This window comes from Leptonychotes weddellii, chromosome 1 (genome assembly GCF_054177405.1).
Source record: "Leptonychotes weddellii isolate Sample4059 chromosome 1, ASM5417740v2, whole genome shotgun sequence".
Classification (NCBI taxonomy): Eukaryota; Metazoa; Chordata; class Mammalia; order Carnivora; family Phocidae; genus Leptonychotes; species Leptonychotes weddellii.
Genome location: NC_138369.1, coordinates 14,121,979 through 14,134,985, shown reverse-complemented (window position 1 = coordinate 14,134,985; position 13,007 = coordinate 14,121,979). Strand labels below are relative to the sequence as shown.

Here is a 13,007-nt window from a genome sequence, read left to right as displayed (position 1 = left end):
GTATATTCTAAAAATAAGAACACAGGTATCCAAACAATGCTATTTGACAAGCTAAGTACTTCCAACAAATACGATAGGTGAGGGAGTGTCTGAACCAAGATAGAGCCATCCTAATCCAAGCGTTTCCTCCAGAACTGGATCCTATTAAGTCTAGGGTTGCTGAATCCTCAGCAGAAGGCCCATCTGCCTTTGATTTGCCGGAAGTCCTGCATGGCAAGGGAGTTGGCCCTCCATCTGGCCTAAGTCCTGGGAACTGCTGTGTCCCCCTTCCCGGCACTTCCCCCCAGCCAAATGGGCAGCCTTCAGCCCAGTGTGGTGTGAGTTCAGGCCTGGAGCCCCACTTGTCCAGATACAAACCTCTGTCAGAAGGGGGCATGAAAGAAATAGAGCCTAGGAAGGAAGATTTAAATGTGGGCGAGGTGCAGAGAAGCACTAAGGGACACCATGGAGATGTCCTAGTAAGGAATAAACTGAAATCCTGGAAGGTCTGTCGAATCTCAGGAAGACCAAGTCGTATCCACAACATTCCGTGGACAGCACGGCTGTGAGAAGCAACAGGGCGGCTCTCTTGCCCGTGGCTTCCAGGTGACTTGAGTCACGCCGTGCTTCCCACACACTAGCCAGTCCTCCTGGAAAGCTCGCCAGCCTCCACAGCACGGGCGGAGGAGAACAGGCCTTCCCTTTCCTCCCGATGCTCCTTTCAGGGGCTGGCTGCCTCGCTGCACACACGCTTGCCCGGCCACTGGCTCACCAGCTGCAGAGCCGGGCGAGGAGCAGCCCTGGGCCACTGCAGGCGGGGAAGGAAGTGCCCCTGGAGCAGGCACCAGCCACGCTCCGTCCCCCGACACAGGCCCAAAGCAGCACCTTTTTTTGGGTTGAAACCTTTCAGAGTGTGGCTCGGAGAGATGACTGGAAATGGCTAGGAAAATGACCCACGCATCCTCCTTTACTTATGTAAAAGAAATAACCCCTCTATTAAGATAAGTAGAACTCTTGGGCGCCTGGATGGCTCAGTTGGTTAAGCGACTGCCTTTGGCTCAGGTCATGATCCTGGAGTCCCTGGATCGAGTCCCACGTCGGGCTCCCTGCTCAGTGGGGAGTCTGCTTCTCCCTCTGACCCTCCCCCTCTCATGCTCTCTGTCTCTCATTCGCTCTCTCAGATAAATAAATAAAGTCTTTAAAAAAAAAAAAAAAGATAAGTAGAACTCTCCAAAATTTTCGGAGCCATCAATACCACCAAGGACACTGGAGGGATGAGGGGAAGGGGCCGGGAGAGATACATGAGCAGGCTCGACTCAGATGCCCCTCGCCCCCTCTCCCAGCTCACCTGGAGATTTCCTGGCTTCCAACCCACACCCGGGCTTGGGAAAGACTTTAAAAGAAAGACTTTAAAAAATTATCCTAGGGCGCCTGGGTGGCTCAGTTGGTTGAGCGACTGCCTTCAGCTCAGGTCATGATCCTGGAGTCCCGGGATCGAGTCCTGCATCGGGCTCCCTGCTCAGCGGGGAGTCTGCTTCTCCCTCTGACCCTCCTCCCTCTCATGCTCTCTGTCTCTCATTCTCTCTCTCTCTCAAATAAATAAATAAAATCTTTAAAAAAAAAAAATTATCCTAAACTAACCTCTTTCATTTCTTCTTTAAAGTTAACCCCTTTGCTCCTCCTCCACCAGGCCAAGTTCTTCCCTGGGGTTTGCTGAACAAGGTCACACTTACTATTATTCTCTCTTTCCCCTTCTGGGGCTACACTGTCCCCAACTATCAAAGGAAAACAATGGTCTCGATCTGTGCTGTCCCACACGGTAGCACGAGCCGCTCCCCCTGAGCTCCACAGCCGCAGGCAGCTTGTGGCTGCTGGAGTGGACCGTGCCACACAGAGCATCTCCATGTCACAGAAGGCGCCACGGGGCGGCGCCAGCCCGGACTGTTGAGGCCTCTATGTGCCTCTGTGCGCTGCCGTTTCAAAGAACTTCTTCAAAATTTGCTCTCAGTCTTCACCGTGCCCATCTGGAGGGTCTGAGTTTAGCTCCCTCATCTGTGTATCAATGCATTTACCTTGCGGTATGGGGCTTGCATCCCGTGCCGAATTCCCGGGCTTGGATGTGACATGATCTGGAGCTTGGATGGTTTTTGCTTTTTTTATGAAAAAAAAAAAAAAAAGTACCCAGTACTTTACTGGTTAGTCTGGTCCAGAAAACACACCAGAAGGCCAGCATCTTTAGAAACTGGTCTATTGGGACCTTCTATTGAGTTTCAACTGATATTTATCCTCCCAAGAACAGAATTTACCCCTAGACTTATTATTCCACCAGTGTTTTGTGCCCTCCTTAGCTCTAGCCCGTGTAAATATGCCTGCCAGTTTTTAGGGTCCTCAGACAGTGGAAAGGACACTGTTTTTCCAGCCATCCCAAAGAGCAACCACCATTCACTTAGGTGACCACCAGGACATTCCCTCACGACGGAAGCAGAGTCTTTCTTCTCGATACAGAAAGTAGAAAGACACAGAGAAAGACAAATCAGACTTCTAAAGTCTAGATGAAGCTAAAAATCACGAGTCATCCTGGAAAAAAATCTGCGGTACTACCTATAACTGCTTGTCAAGGAAGTGACACACCATTCTGCCCCCAGTCCCACGTCACCACCCCAACTCGTCTCCCTAAGCTGACCTCCAGAGCTGGGAGGAGCGGCTCCAAGCTCTGAAATAGCCCAAAGACAAGGGCAGCAGCCGGCCGGGGCATGCCTATGGATAAGGGGAGGCCTGGAGAAGACGAGTCACCTAACAGATAAGTTATCACAGAGAGCCAAGGTGCGGGCACGCAGAGTGGGGGAAGGAGGTACAGGGACTGTCGCAAAGTTTCCTTACGTTTGGGTGAGAGCCTTCAGCAATGGTGGAGAGGGAGAAGTTATCGTTGTGGAGCTCAGACGGGGTCCGGAATTTGCTGGTTGGGACAGAAGAGAGCAGGGGAAATGTGAGTGCAAGGATCATGGCAAAGCCTGACCAAGGCTTCACGGGTCAAACACTTATTTCATCAAACGCCACGGACCATAATAAGATGTGCCATTATTTGATGCACCGCGGAGAAAAAACTTCTGCCATTTAAACCGGGATCTACCACTTTCTTATCACCTAGAGTTTTTATTATATACTGGAAGTAGCTCATTGAGACTTTAGATAAAGCACTGACAACGCTATGTACAGCTCTGGCCAGGATCGTGCATGCCAGGCAATTACAACTACAGCATGACTGCCATCTGGCCAACAGTGATTATAAGATGCCAGCGATTGTGAGACCAATCCAATTTCAGAGACGTTAATACGTGGGGGAAGAGTGTGTATCTTAGAGTCAGTAAACCATAGCAGTATCCGTCAGGCATCGAGGACGTGCAGTGTTACCAGAGCGGTACCCGGGCTTGGGAAAGCAAGCAAGCATGCAGTGGGACATGAGGGTGACAGCCTCGGAGCTGAAGGGCCACGGGGGCCAGGCTCTGTGCAGAACACGTAGCCTGCTGACGGAGGAAGGCCTAGAACAAGGCCCTGTCTCTGGCCACCACTCTTGTTCCTCCAGTTCCCCGGCAGGGGTTCCTTCTCTCCCCCGTCCTCCTCCGCAGCTACCCTGATAGGTGGTCGCACCCTGGCCCTCTCCTCCCCCTGCCACCGAGGGTCCTGGCTCATGCCCCACATGCACAGACACGGCCCCGCCTCAGTGCACAGGCACAATGAAGAGGCCCCCTCGGGGCCGGGGCGGTTAGCTGAAAGCTCCAGGCGGCCGTCAGCATCTGCCCAGGGCAGGCGTGTACCCAGCAAAGGAGCAACAGAGGGCGTTTTGTCCTTTTTCCCAGGACCCAGGGAAAGGGGGCAACAGGTCGACAAGGAGGTAGGGGCAGTTCTGCATAAATTGTCTCTTGGGCCCCAAGGAAGCTGAACTGCAACCTCCTGCTTTTGTGAGTCCCTGTGACACCTCAGAACATTCCTTGCTTTGCTCAGGGGTAGAGTGATTCTCTCACAGTGTGTAAGACCACCTCCAAGTGTTCAAGGCATGGACTTAAAGGGAAACGCGTGTGGATCCTCACATGCACACGGCAGTCACTCCTCCGCTAAGAGAGAAGCTGAAATGAGACTCTATTCCCATCTGGCCCTGAAAATCCACAGCCGAGGAAGTTGAGCCCAGGCCCCTCCACCCCCAAAACTCTACTTAGGAGAGGTAAAGAGGACCTTCCCTAAATTCCTTCTGTCTGGACCAAGGGTTGACAAGCTTGGAACAGCAATGTGTTGCCAAACCCCTTCTATTCAGCATCAGTGAGAAGGAGCCAATACTGAGAGACAGCAGATCTGAGGGACTGGAGTGACTTCTCGTGAATTGTGAGTGAAATCCTCACCCTGGCCATGGGCATCCAAGACCCAGGAAGCAGGTGCAGCCCGGTGCTGGAGGACTGAGCACAGTAACTTACATGGGGGACCACACCCAGGAGGGCGCTGGGTGCTTTTTCTTTAAGCGCCGTCGGTCCTGGGGTGGGGGTGTGCTGGGGATGGTGCCAGAGAGCTGCCGTGTGCCACAGGGGCTTGGCCTCTGCCACAATGCTGGCACATTCTGTGCAGGAATGGCTAGATTTGGCTGAGTCTTTGGGGTGGACAACACAGCTAGGGATGCAGAGCAGGTGCCAGGAACCCTCGCGACCATTGCCCCGGATCAGACGGAGGGGTGCGGCCATGGGGGGGCTGGCTGACACAGAACTCACTTGGTCCTCCGTAGCTTGGTGTTCTCTGTCTTGAGCAGATAGAGCTTCTTGGCGAAGAACACCGTCATCATGAACAGCAGGAGCAGGACGAGGGCGGCGGAGCCGACGGCCACGCACATCACCTGGAAGTCGGTGATGATGGACTCGCAGCGCATCCCCTTGTGCCAGATGTAGTCCTGCGTGTTACACCTGGGGCAGCGACAGAGGGAGACTGAGGTGACGGGCATGCAATCACGGCCACAGCAAGGGCCTGGTCCCTAAGCCGCATACTCACCTCAGCAGCCTGTTCCTATGAGTGTCTAGAGGAACCGGGATGCGCCCAGTCTGTGCGGACCCCACAGAGGAGATTCTGCGTACCCGCCCTACGCAATGGGCAGGACAGCGCAGGGGTCCAGGAGATAAATGAGACAACCAGGGCGCCAAGAGATGGAGTGAACTGGTCACTCACGGGACTGTTCAGGGACCGCAGAGGGCGGGAACCCTGGTTTTCTACCTCGCAGCCTCAAGGAGGACAATCACAGGATTCTCTCTGCTCCCCTTGCCCTTGGCTCTGGGTGAAAAACAAGATAATAGGACCTTTGGCCACAAAAGGAGTCAACCCACTCTACCCGGGAAAACCTATCCTGCTGCTCTGCAGTCCCGTCTAGTTCACAAAGCTACCCAGACACTGAAATAGAAGGAAGTGACAGACAAGGACGAACACAAAGATGGATGTATATTCTCCTCCTATCTCTGCAGCCCCCCAAATTCTGCCCCTAAAGCTTCCTGTCCTATTACCATAAGAACGGTCATGAAAGCACAGTGAGAATCAACCCTCTGGGTGGGTTTTAGTCCTTTTGTTGAGTGACTTTCTCTTGCCCTTGGGGACATTCCCAGGCTCCAACTCTTCCAATGACATTGCTGTTTCCATGGGAACCAGGCTGCTTCAAAGAGGAAAGATGTGGAAGGATACAGAGGCAGGCAAAGGAGGGAGGACATGAACCTCAGGGTGAGTGACAGACAAGAGAAAGGGGTCCAGAAAAGGGGAAATTATGCCTGGGAGAACTAGCTACTCCACACCCAGAACAGGGTGGGGAGACATGACTAACAGGAAAGTCTTTCTTTTCCAAGGGACCCTCTGCAGTCCTGGGAGCCTATCTGTTTGAGGACGGTGGGGAAAGAAGCTCCCACTAGCCCATGGTTCTAGACAAGTTCTGCCATAGCTCTGCTCATTTCCCTGCAGTGGGTCAGGGTGACAGAGACAAAGGCGTGCTGCAGTCTGCAACTGAGGGCTCAGCAGTCTCCTGTGAGCGGAATGCAAAACAGTTTCTGAGCCACAGCCGAGCCTGGGCGTGCACAGCTGGAGGAGGGATCTCTGGGAGGGAGGCCCGAGTGTGCCCCCGGGAGGGAAGGTGAGCAAGGGGAACCGGTGGGGGGACTTGCAGAAAAGCCCTCTGAGGTGGGACCCACTGGACGATCCCCGGTCAGCACAGCCATGCAGCTTACTGAGGACAAGGTTGCTTTTCCACTCGGGAGTCCTGAGAGCTCCAGGAGCTTCTGGGAACTTTTCTACCTCTCCAGAGGCAGCAAGGGCTCTCCATTTCAGGCGGCGATGGCAAGACTGCTTGGAAGGTGAAAAGTCAGGCCTCCAATAGGATGAAAGATAATGATTTTGCACAGAGATTTCAGAGCTCCCAGGCTAAATCCCACTAACCATCACTATAGTCCCACTAACAAAGCTTGAGGAGCAAAATCACAGGGTTTCCACATATTTCTGGTAGCCCTTAACCAACTGGCAAGGTCTTGTTCCCATAATGTCTTGATGACAGTTTCTCCTTTCAGCAGTGACTGGACAACTCCAATCAGAAGTGTGTGGACGCATCCTATATGACTGACCCTAATCATTTCATGATCATTCAGAGGAAAGAAGGAACTGGAAGTCAAGCTTTAATGCCGAAAGCACAACATTCACACTTTCTTATATTATTCTTCTATCGGAACATCAAGACCTACAGAATTTGAATTCTTCACATACCTCCCAAAAGACCAAGAAAAACAAACATCCGGAACGACACTTACAGAGACACCCAGATTACAGAAGTGTTCCTCCTAGGACCAACGGAAACAAGTCCCAGAGGAATCTGGGGGTTCTACCCCACTTCTAGGGCCTGTAAAGGATGGAGACAAGCAAACTACCCAGATCACCCCTGACTTGGGATTCTTCCAGAATAAGCCAGTGAGCTCTCCAGCAGGTTAACTACCTTGCCATGAGGGCAGGTATATGATGTATTCCTGGTGGCTGCAGACAATGTCCTTAGAGACACTAAACTCTCTGGGTCTTTAAAACATTCTGCGCTGGGTAATCCCAAGGAGGACAAAAATCAAGGTAGAAAGGAAAAAGCCACTATCCAGGGGCGGCCTGGGTGGCTCAGTCCTTAAGCATCTGCCTTCGGCTCAGGTCATGTTCCCAGGGTCCTGGGATTGAGTCCTGCATCGGGCTCCCTACTCCGCAGGAAGCCTGCTTCTCCCTCTCCCACTCCCCCTGCTTGTGTTCCCTCTCTCTCGCTGTGTCTCTCTCTGTCAAATAAATAAAATCTTAAAAAAAAAAAAAACACACACCTCGTTACATTCAAGGGGCACCTGGGTGGCTCAGTCCTTAAGCATCTGCCTTCGGCTCAGGTCATGTTCCCAGGGTCCTGGGATCGAGTCCTGCATCGGGCTCCCTGCTCAGCGGGGAGTCTGCTTCTCCCTCTCCCACTCCCCCTGCTTGTGTTCCCTCTCTTGCTGTGTCTCTGTCAAGTAAATAAAATCTTAAAAAAAAAAAAAAAGCCACTACCGAAAGTTAAGGAACCCCACCACCTCTACTATGCCAGGAAAGATACTCTGCTTGACTTGACCTACTTGAGTGGCTGCTCTCAGGGTCTGCTCCCAACGAGAAGGTCCTCACTGTGACTCTTACCTGCCCTGCAGGTAGACGGGGTCTTCCTCCTGCCACATACGTGTCTCAGAGGCCTTCTCTCCTCCAGAGTAGGTTTATAAGCCTACTCTTTGTGCTAGTGTAGCCAGAAGCCTCCAACAAGACCCCTCAAGCCAGTAAAGGCCGCTTTCCAAAACCCTTAGAGAAGTCCCTTCACTTTGCCTTTATAGTTTAGTGCTTTGGTAAAGGATACACACTTGGAGGAAATACAAAATCTTACTTCTGGGCAATCTGTCCTAGTGATGAGGTCACAGGAAGTACATTTAAGAAGGAATTCCCCACGGAAGATATTGCGTGAACATCTCTTGACCTGGGAATCCCAGGATCCTCTTGGTTTGGGAACGCACCACCTCTTGGAAGTTGTGCCCATCATGTCCCCCTCTTTGCTGAGTCTGCCTCACATACACCCTTCAGTTCTTTTACAAGCCCCTGTGCACCTGCCTGCTACACCCTTACCTGCAGAAGGCCCCTATGTTCTCCACCAGGTAGCACTGGCCGCCATTGTGGCAGTAACTTGGGAAGAGGTCGCACACTGACCGGCAGGAGCCGTTATGCCGCACAAAGCCGCTGCGGCACTCAGTGCCATTCTCACTTGGGGCCAGGTCCCTGCCTGGCTCTCCCGGGCGGGGCCTGAGGGCGATGCTGCTGCCAGGGACCATCCCCAGAGTATGCTGTGGGGGGACAGCATGCCACCGACCGGTGGGCTGGCCAGTCCCGGGCCCCAGACCAGGCTTCTCAGTGGGCACCAGAAGGTCACTTTCATCTTCCAGGTCTCCACCTCCCACTGCATCCTTGTCATCCTCCTCTTCCTCCTCCTCTTCATCCAAGTCATCATAGAAGGATGTGGTGGGGTAGAAGTCAGATTCATCAAAGGGGGTGAAGTCATCGTATAAGTCAAGCAGGCTCCAGGAAGGGGTCTCTCCCCCAGTATCGGAGTGGTGCTCTGAGGTCCCTGGCGACCCCGGGAAGCTCCCCAGGTCCGCGCCACGGCCCTCACCATCCAGTCCTTGGAAGTAGTCGATGTCAATTATATCTGATGCCGGCTGGGGCTCCAGTGTGCCCTGAAAGGGGAACGTGGGCTCTGGCCCATGCGGGTCATGTGTGCTGCCTCCCAGGTTCAGCCAAACCTCCAAGGGGCTCTCCTTGGGGAGTTCGGGGCCTGGGCTCAGCTTGTCGCCAGGAGTGGGGGAGGGTGGTCCGCTGGCCTCTGTAGCCTCGGGGGTGGCAGAGGGCATCGATGACTGTCCCAGGGCCTCCTCGGGAGCCGGGAGCGTGGCTGGAAGGGCCTGGGTGTCGCCGCTGCCGGCCTCTGCGGTCACTCCACCCAGGCCCGGGCTGTCGGCCTCCAGCCAGGCGGTGCCGGTCACCGCCGCGGACGCCTCCAGTGCCTCCTCTGGCCCGACCCCAGTGCCCACCACGGCCGGCTGGCCGCCAGGTGCAGTCCACGAGGTCTCATCCTCTCCAGCAGCTGGTGGGCCGGCCTTCTCCCGCGTGCCGTTGGCACGCGGCTTCCACTCCAGGACGCTCTTCACCTGCTCCTCGGCCTCGACGGCGCTGCCCGCCTCACGCGCTGTGGGCGGGAGGGAGAGGGCACGACGTCAAGGCCCCGCCCCCCGCCGCGGCTTGCTCTCCCAGCCTCCCCGCCCACCCGAAGACTCCGGGACAAGGTTTCCCAAGGCCACGCCCCCCGTCCCCCAAGGCGGGGAACACACCCGGCCCTGCGTTTCCCGCTCAGGCCCCGCCCCTCAGGCCTCATGCCCCGCCCCCGACAGGGTCCGCAGTGTAACGGGGCGGCCCCCACCTTCGGCCCTAGGCAGAGGTTTGACCCTCAGGACTCCACCCCACCTCCAGACCCCGCCCTGAAGTCGCACCCTCAAGGCCCCGCCCCACCCAGGCCCCGCCCTGAAGTCGCATCCTCATGGCCCCATCACCTCCAGGTCCCGCCCCGAAGTCTCACCCTTAGGCCCCGCCCACTCAGGCCCCTCCCCCAGCCGGCACCCCTGTCCGCACACCCCGGTCGGGGCCGCCCCCGACTTCTCGGCATCCCCCAAGTACCCCACCTCTTCGCGCGCCCCTTCCCCCGCCCCGGTCGCGGGCAAGGCGCTGCCCCGCCCCCTTGCCACAGATCGCGAACTCCGCCTGTACCCGAGGCCAGCGGGACCCTGGCCCAGGGTGAGGCGCGAGAGCCACTGGGGTCCCGGTCGCAGTCGGTACCTACCCGGCGCGGCCCCGGCAGCGAGGACCAGCGTGGCCCCCAGAAGCAGCAGCAGCAGCGGCGGCCCCCGGCCCGGGCCCCCGCCCCCGGCTCGGCCCATGGCGCGGCGCCCCGACCGCTGTCCGCGGTCTGCCCGGCTGGGTGCGCCCTCGGCTCGCCGGCCGCCGCGCCTCCCGCCCGCGCTGCGGCCGTCTCAGCCCACGATGGGCAGCGCGAGAAGCCGCATGCCGCGGCCGCCGTCCGCCGCTGTCCCCGGCGCGCCGCGCCTCCCCGCCTCCCGCGCCGCCGCTGCCGCGCTCAGCGCCGCCCCCACCCCGCCCGCCGCGCCCGCCCCGCCGCACGTAGCTCTGACGCCTGCCCTGCTCGGTCCGCCTGCCGGGGACAGACCGACCCCCGGCTCGGGACGCCGAGACAAACGGACTTGGAGTAGCGCGGGTGGATGCGAAGCACAGCGCCGCGCGTGGCGTTAGCCGACAGGTGCATGGGCGGGAGACCTGCGGGACGGGGCCCGCCCTCCCCGTGGAGGGCTGGCACGGGCCCCCCCACCTGCGAGGAACCCACCCGCCACGCGGCGAGCACGGAGGCGGGGGCCCAGACACCCGCAAGTTCGGGGCGGGGCTCGGAAGGGCCGCAGGGGGCGGAAGCCCGAGCTCGCGCTGTGGAAATGAGCCGAGTCCGGGGCGCACGGAGCCTCTCGGATTTCTGCGCCAATGCCGTGTTCCGGGCGGGGAAGGGTCTCAGGGAGGTCTGCGGGTGCCCACGGGGGCGGGGCGGGCGCTGGCAGCGCCAGGCGAGGGGGCGAAGCCCAGAGCTCAGGCTCTAATCGGATCAGACCTAATCCGTCCACAGCCAAAGCCCAGACCTCGCACAGCCAGGCCCTCCGCAGCGCATCCCAGGGGCAGGGGGCAAGACTTTCCTGAGGCTGGGGCTACCCCGCCTTCCTTCTCGCCTCCTCGGGGGCAGCCTGGGCAGCGGCCTTTAATCCTGGTCCCTTCCTCCCAGGATACATCACTCCCCCCCACCCATGTGTCCCAGGCCACCAAAGCTCAGGGTCCTGGGCAGACCCAAGCATACAAGCTCGCAGCCTAGGGACGCGCGGGCTCCAGGACCGGCGTTAGAGTAGTCTGCGGGCTGACCAAAGCTTAGTGTTCAGCCAGGGACCCCTCACCCCCAGAGCCCTGCTTGGTGGGGAGTTGTGGCCTACTCACCTAGCCTATCGCCCAAAGCAACCATCCACCTCCTGATGTGTTATTGACCCAAATGACATTCGGGGTCACCACCTTCGACATGACACCCATGGTATTTGAGACATTCCCATTTCTGTCCCTAGGGAGCCACATAGGTAACCAAGTTGGAGAATCTATGCCTTCATGTCCTAGTGTGTGTCTCTGGATGGGGTTCCCTTGGTTCAAAGTGTGTTCTCACCATACTACTGCGGCAGCAACCTCTTAGGCAGGCTGGTGTTCCCTTCCTTCCAAGTCTGCCTGGCAAACGGGCCAGAAAGCTCAGTTCCTGTCACCTTTGCCCTCTGCGAAGCCTTCCCAGCCTGCTCCTGGAATCGTCGGTCTACAGTAGTTCCCCACTGGACTGCAGGGCATGATGAGTGCACAGGACCAGGCGCTGGGAGGCTCCCGAAGGCCGGGAGAAGCAAACACGCATGAAGGGCAACCAGGTACTCCCACCCCAAAGCCGGGGGTCTGGAGCTTCCTGCAAAGGGGCTGACTTCGTGAGGCTTTTTCCATGGCTTCCCGCTGCCTCTGGGGGACAGTAAATAACCAGTTTGGACTACAGCCTTCTCTGAGCAGAGGGCCAGGCTGGGCTTTGCACTTGCTGGTTGACCACTGAGGCACTAAGGCACCCTTCCAACCCCATCTCTGCTTCCCTTGTCTGTGGCTTATCTCTGTATTTTCTTTTTTGGCCTATGTACAAGTCTGTGTTCCTTTGCTTCTGGTGGTGGTTGTGAGCGGAGGATCTTGGTGGACCTGCCTACCTCCTCCTTCCCCAGGCTGGTCTGTTTGGGGATGAGGCCTCACCAATGGGGCCTTGACATCTGGGGCATGATGACTACCCTGTGTTTTTCACTAGAAAGGTCTGAATGGGACCCTTCTCCCACTTCTTTGTTAAAACTCCAGCAACTCCAGTTTGTTTCTCATTTTAATGTTTTATTAAGTATTTAAATATATTCTTTTAAATTCAATTAAAAAAATTTTAAGTAGGATCCACACCCAAGGTGGGGTCTGAAGTCACCACCCTGAGATCGAGTCACATGCTCCACCCACTGAGCCAGCCAGGCTGGCTTCAATTCAATTTTTGAAGTATAACAAGCATATGGTATAAAATAAAATATGAAACATCGCCTTCCTCAATGACCTTCTTCCCTACCTTGGAGACAAATTCTTTTAACCACTTTCTTCATTTTGGGATTTTAAGCCAATGGTTGCCATTCACTTTTATTCTGATCCTCCCTAGACCTCCGAACTGAGCACAGCACAGCTGGTTTGGAGCCACCTCCACGAGATGAATGGGAGAAACTCATCAGGCAATGGAGGGTGACAGGAAAAGCAGGATTCGGCATCAGATCTGCGTGACCTTGGGAGTTAGTAACCCATTTCCTTTATGAGACAGTGGTAACCATAGCGTCCAGTGACTGCAGTACTTTTTCTGGGCCCAGGGGTTAGGGTGGGCCAAAGAAGAGGTCAAAGATGTAGGAACTGCAGAGTGAAAGAAAGGGAAATTAACCTCTATCTAGAGCCTACACCCATGTCCCCACATTCAAGTCTTGTGCATTTGGGCATCAGGGATGCTTTTGTGAGGCAATGGCTTCCACATGCCTCTGAGGTTCCTATTGGGTTTGGCAACCTGCCTCCGGTACCAAGGCAGGCACAAGGCCCATTGCCATGGCTACAGCCTGCCTCCTTGTGCATAGAAAGCCTCTAGCTTAACTAGGGGCTGCTGTCCAGGACAGGAGCTGCTCCAGTTGCCATGGCTGGGGCCATACTTCAGTCTGGACAGGAAGCAGCATGGTTCCTGGCTTTAAGTCCTCAGTAGTAACTACTAACATTTTTGTGAGTTTCTAGTTTTCTTAGTACTCTAATTTGTCCTG

General features: G+C 56.2%; 1 protein-coding gene across 5 annotated transcripts in view; it reads right to left on the bottom strand.

The window, feature by feature from the left end:
- Positions 1 to 10,126, bottom strand: part of CSPG5 (chondroitin sulfate proteoglycan 5) — a 31,001-nt gene extending 20,875 nt beyond the window's left edge. For 3 of the 5 annotated variants that reach the window (XR_014144494.1, XM_081816796.1, XM_081816798.1), the window contains exons 1-4: positions 9,908 to 10,126; positions 8,146 to 9,259; positions 4,734 to 4,922; positions 2,860 to 2,935 (exon numbers count right to left, since the gene is read on the bottom strand). Coding sequence is in view for 4 of the 5 variants with exons in the window: in XM_081816796.1 (XP_081672922.1) it covers positions 2,860 to 2,935; positions 4,734 to 4,922; positions 8,146 to 9,259; positions 9,908 to 10,004 (1,476 nt within the window). In the remaining variant the exon portion in view is untranslated. The remainder of the gene's footprint in view (positions 1 to 2,859; positions 2,936 to 4,733; positions 4,923 to 8,145; positions 9,260 to 9,907) is intronic. The other 2 variants (XM_081816793.1, XM_031027807.2) reach the window with 2 other exon arrangements.
- Positions 10,127 to 13,007: the final 2,881 nt, after the last annotated feature.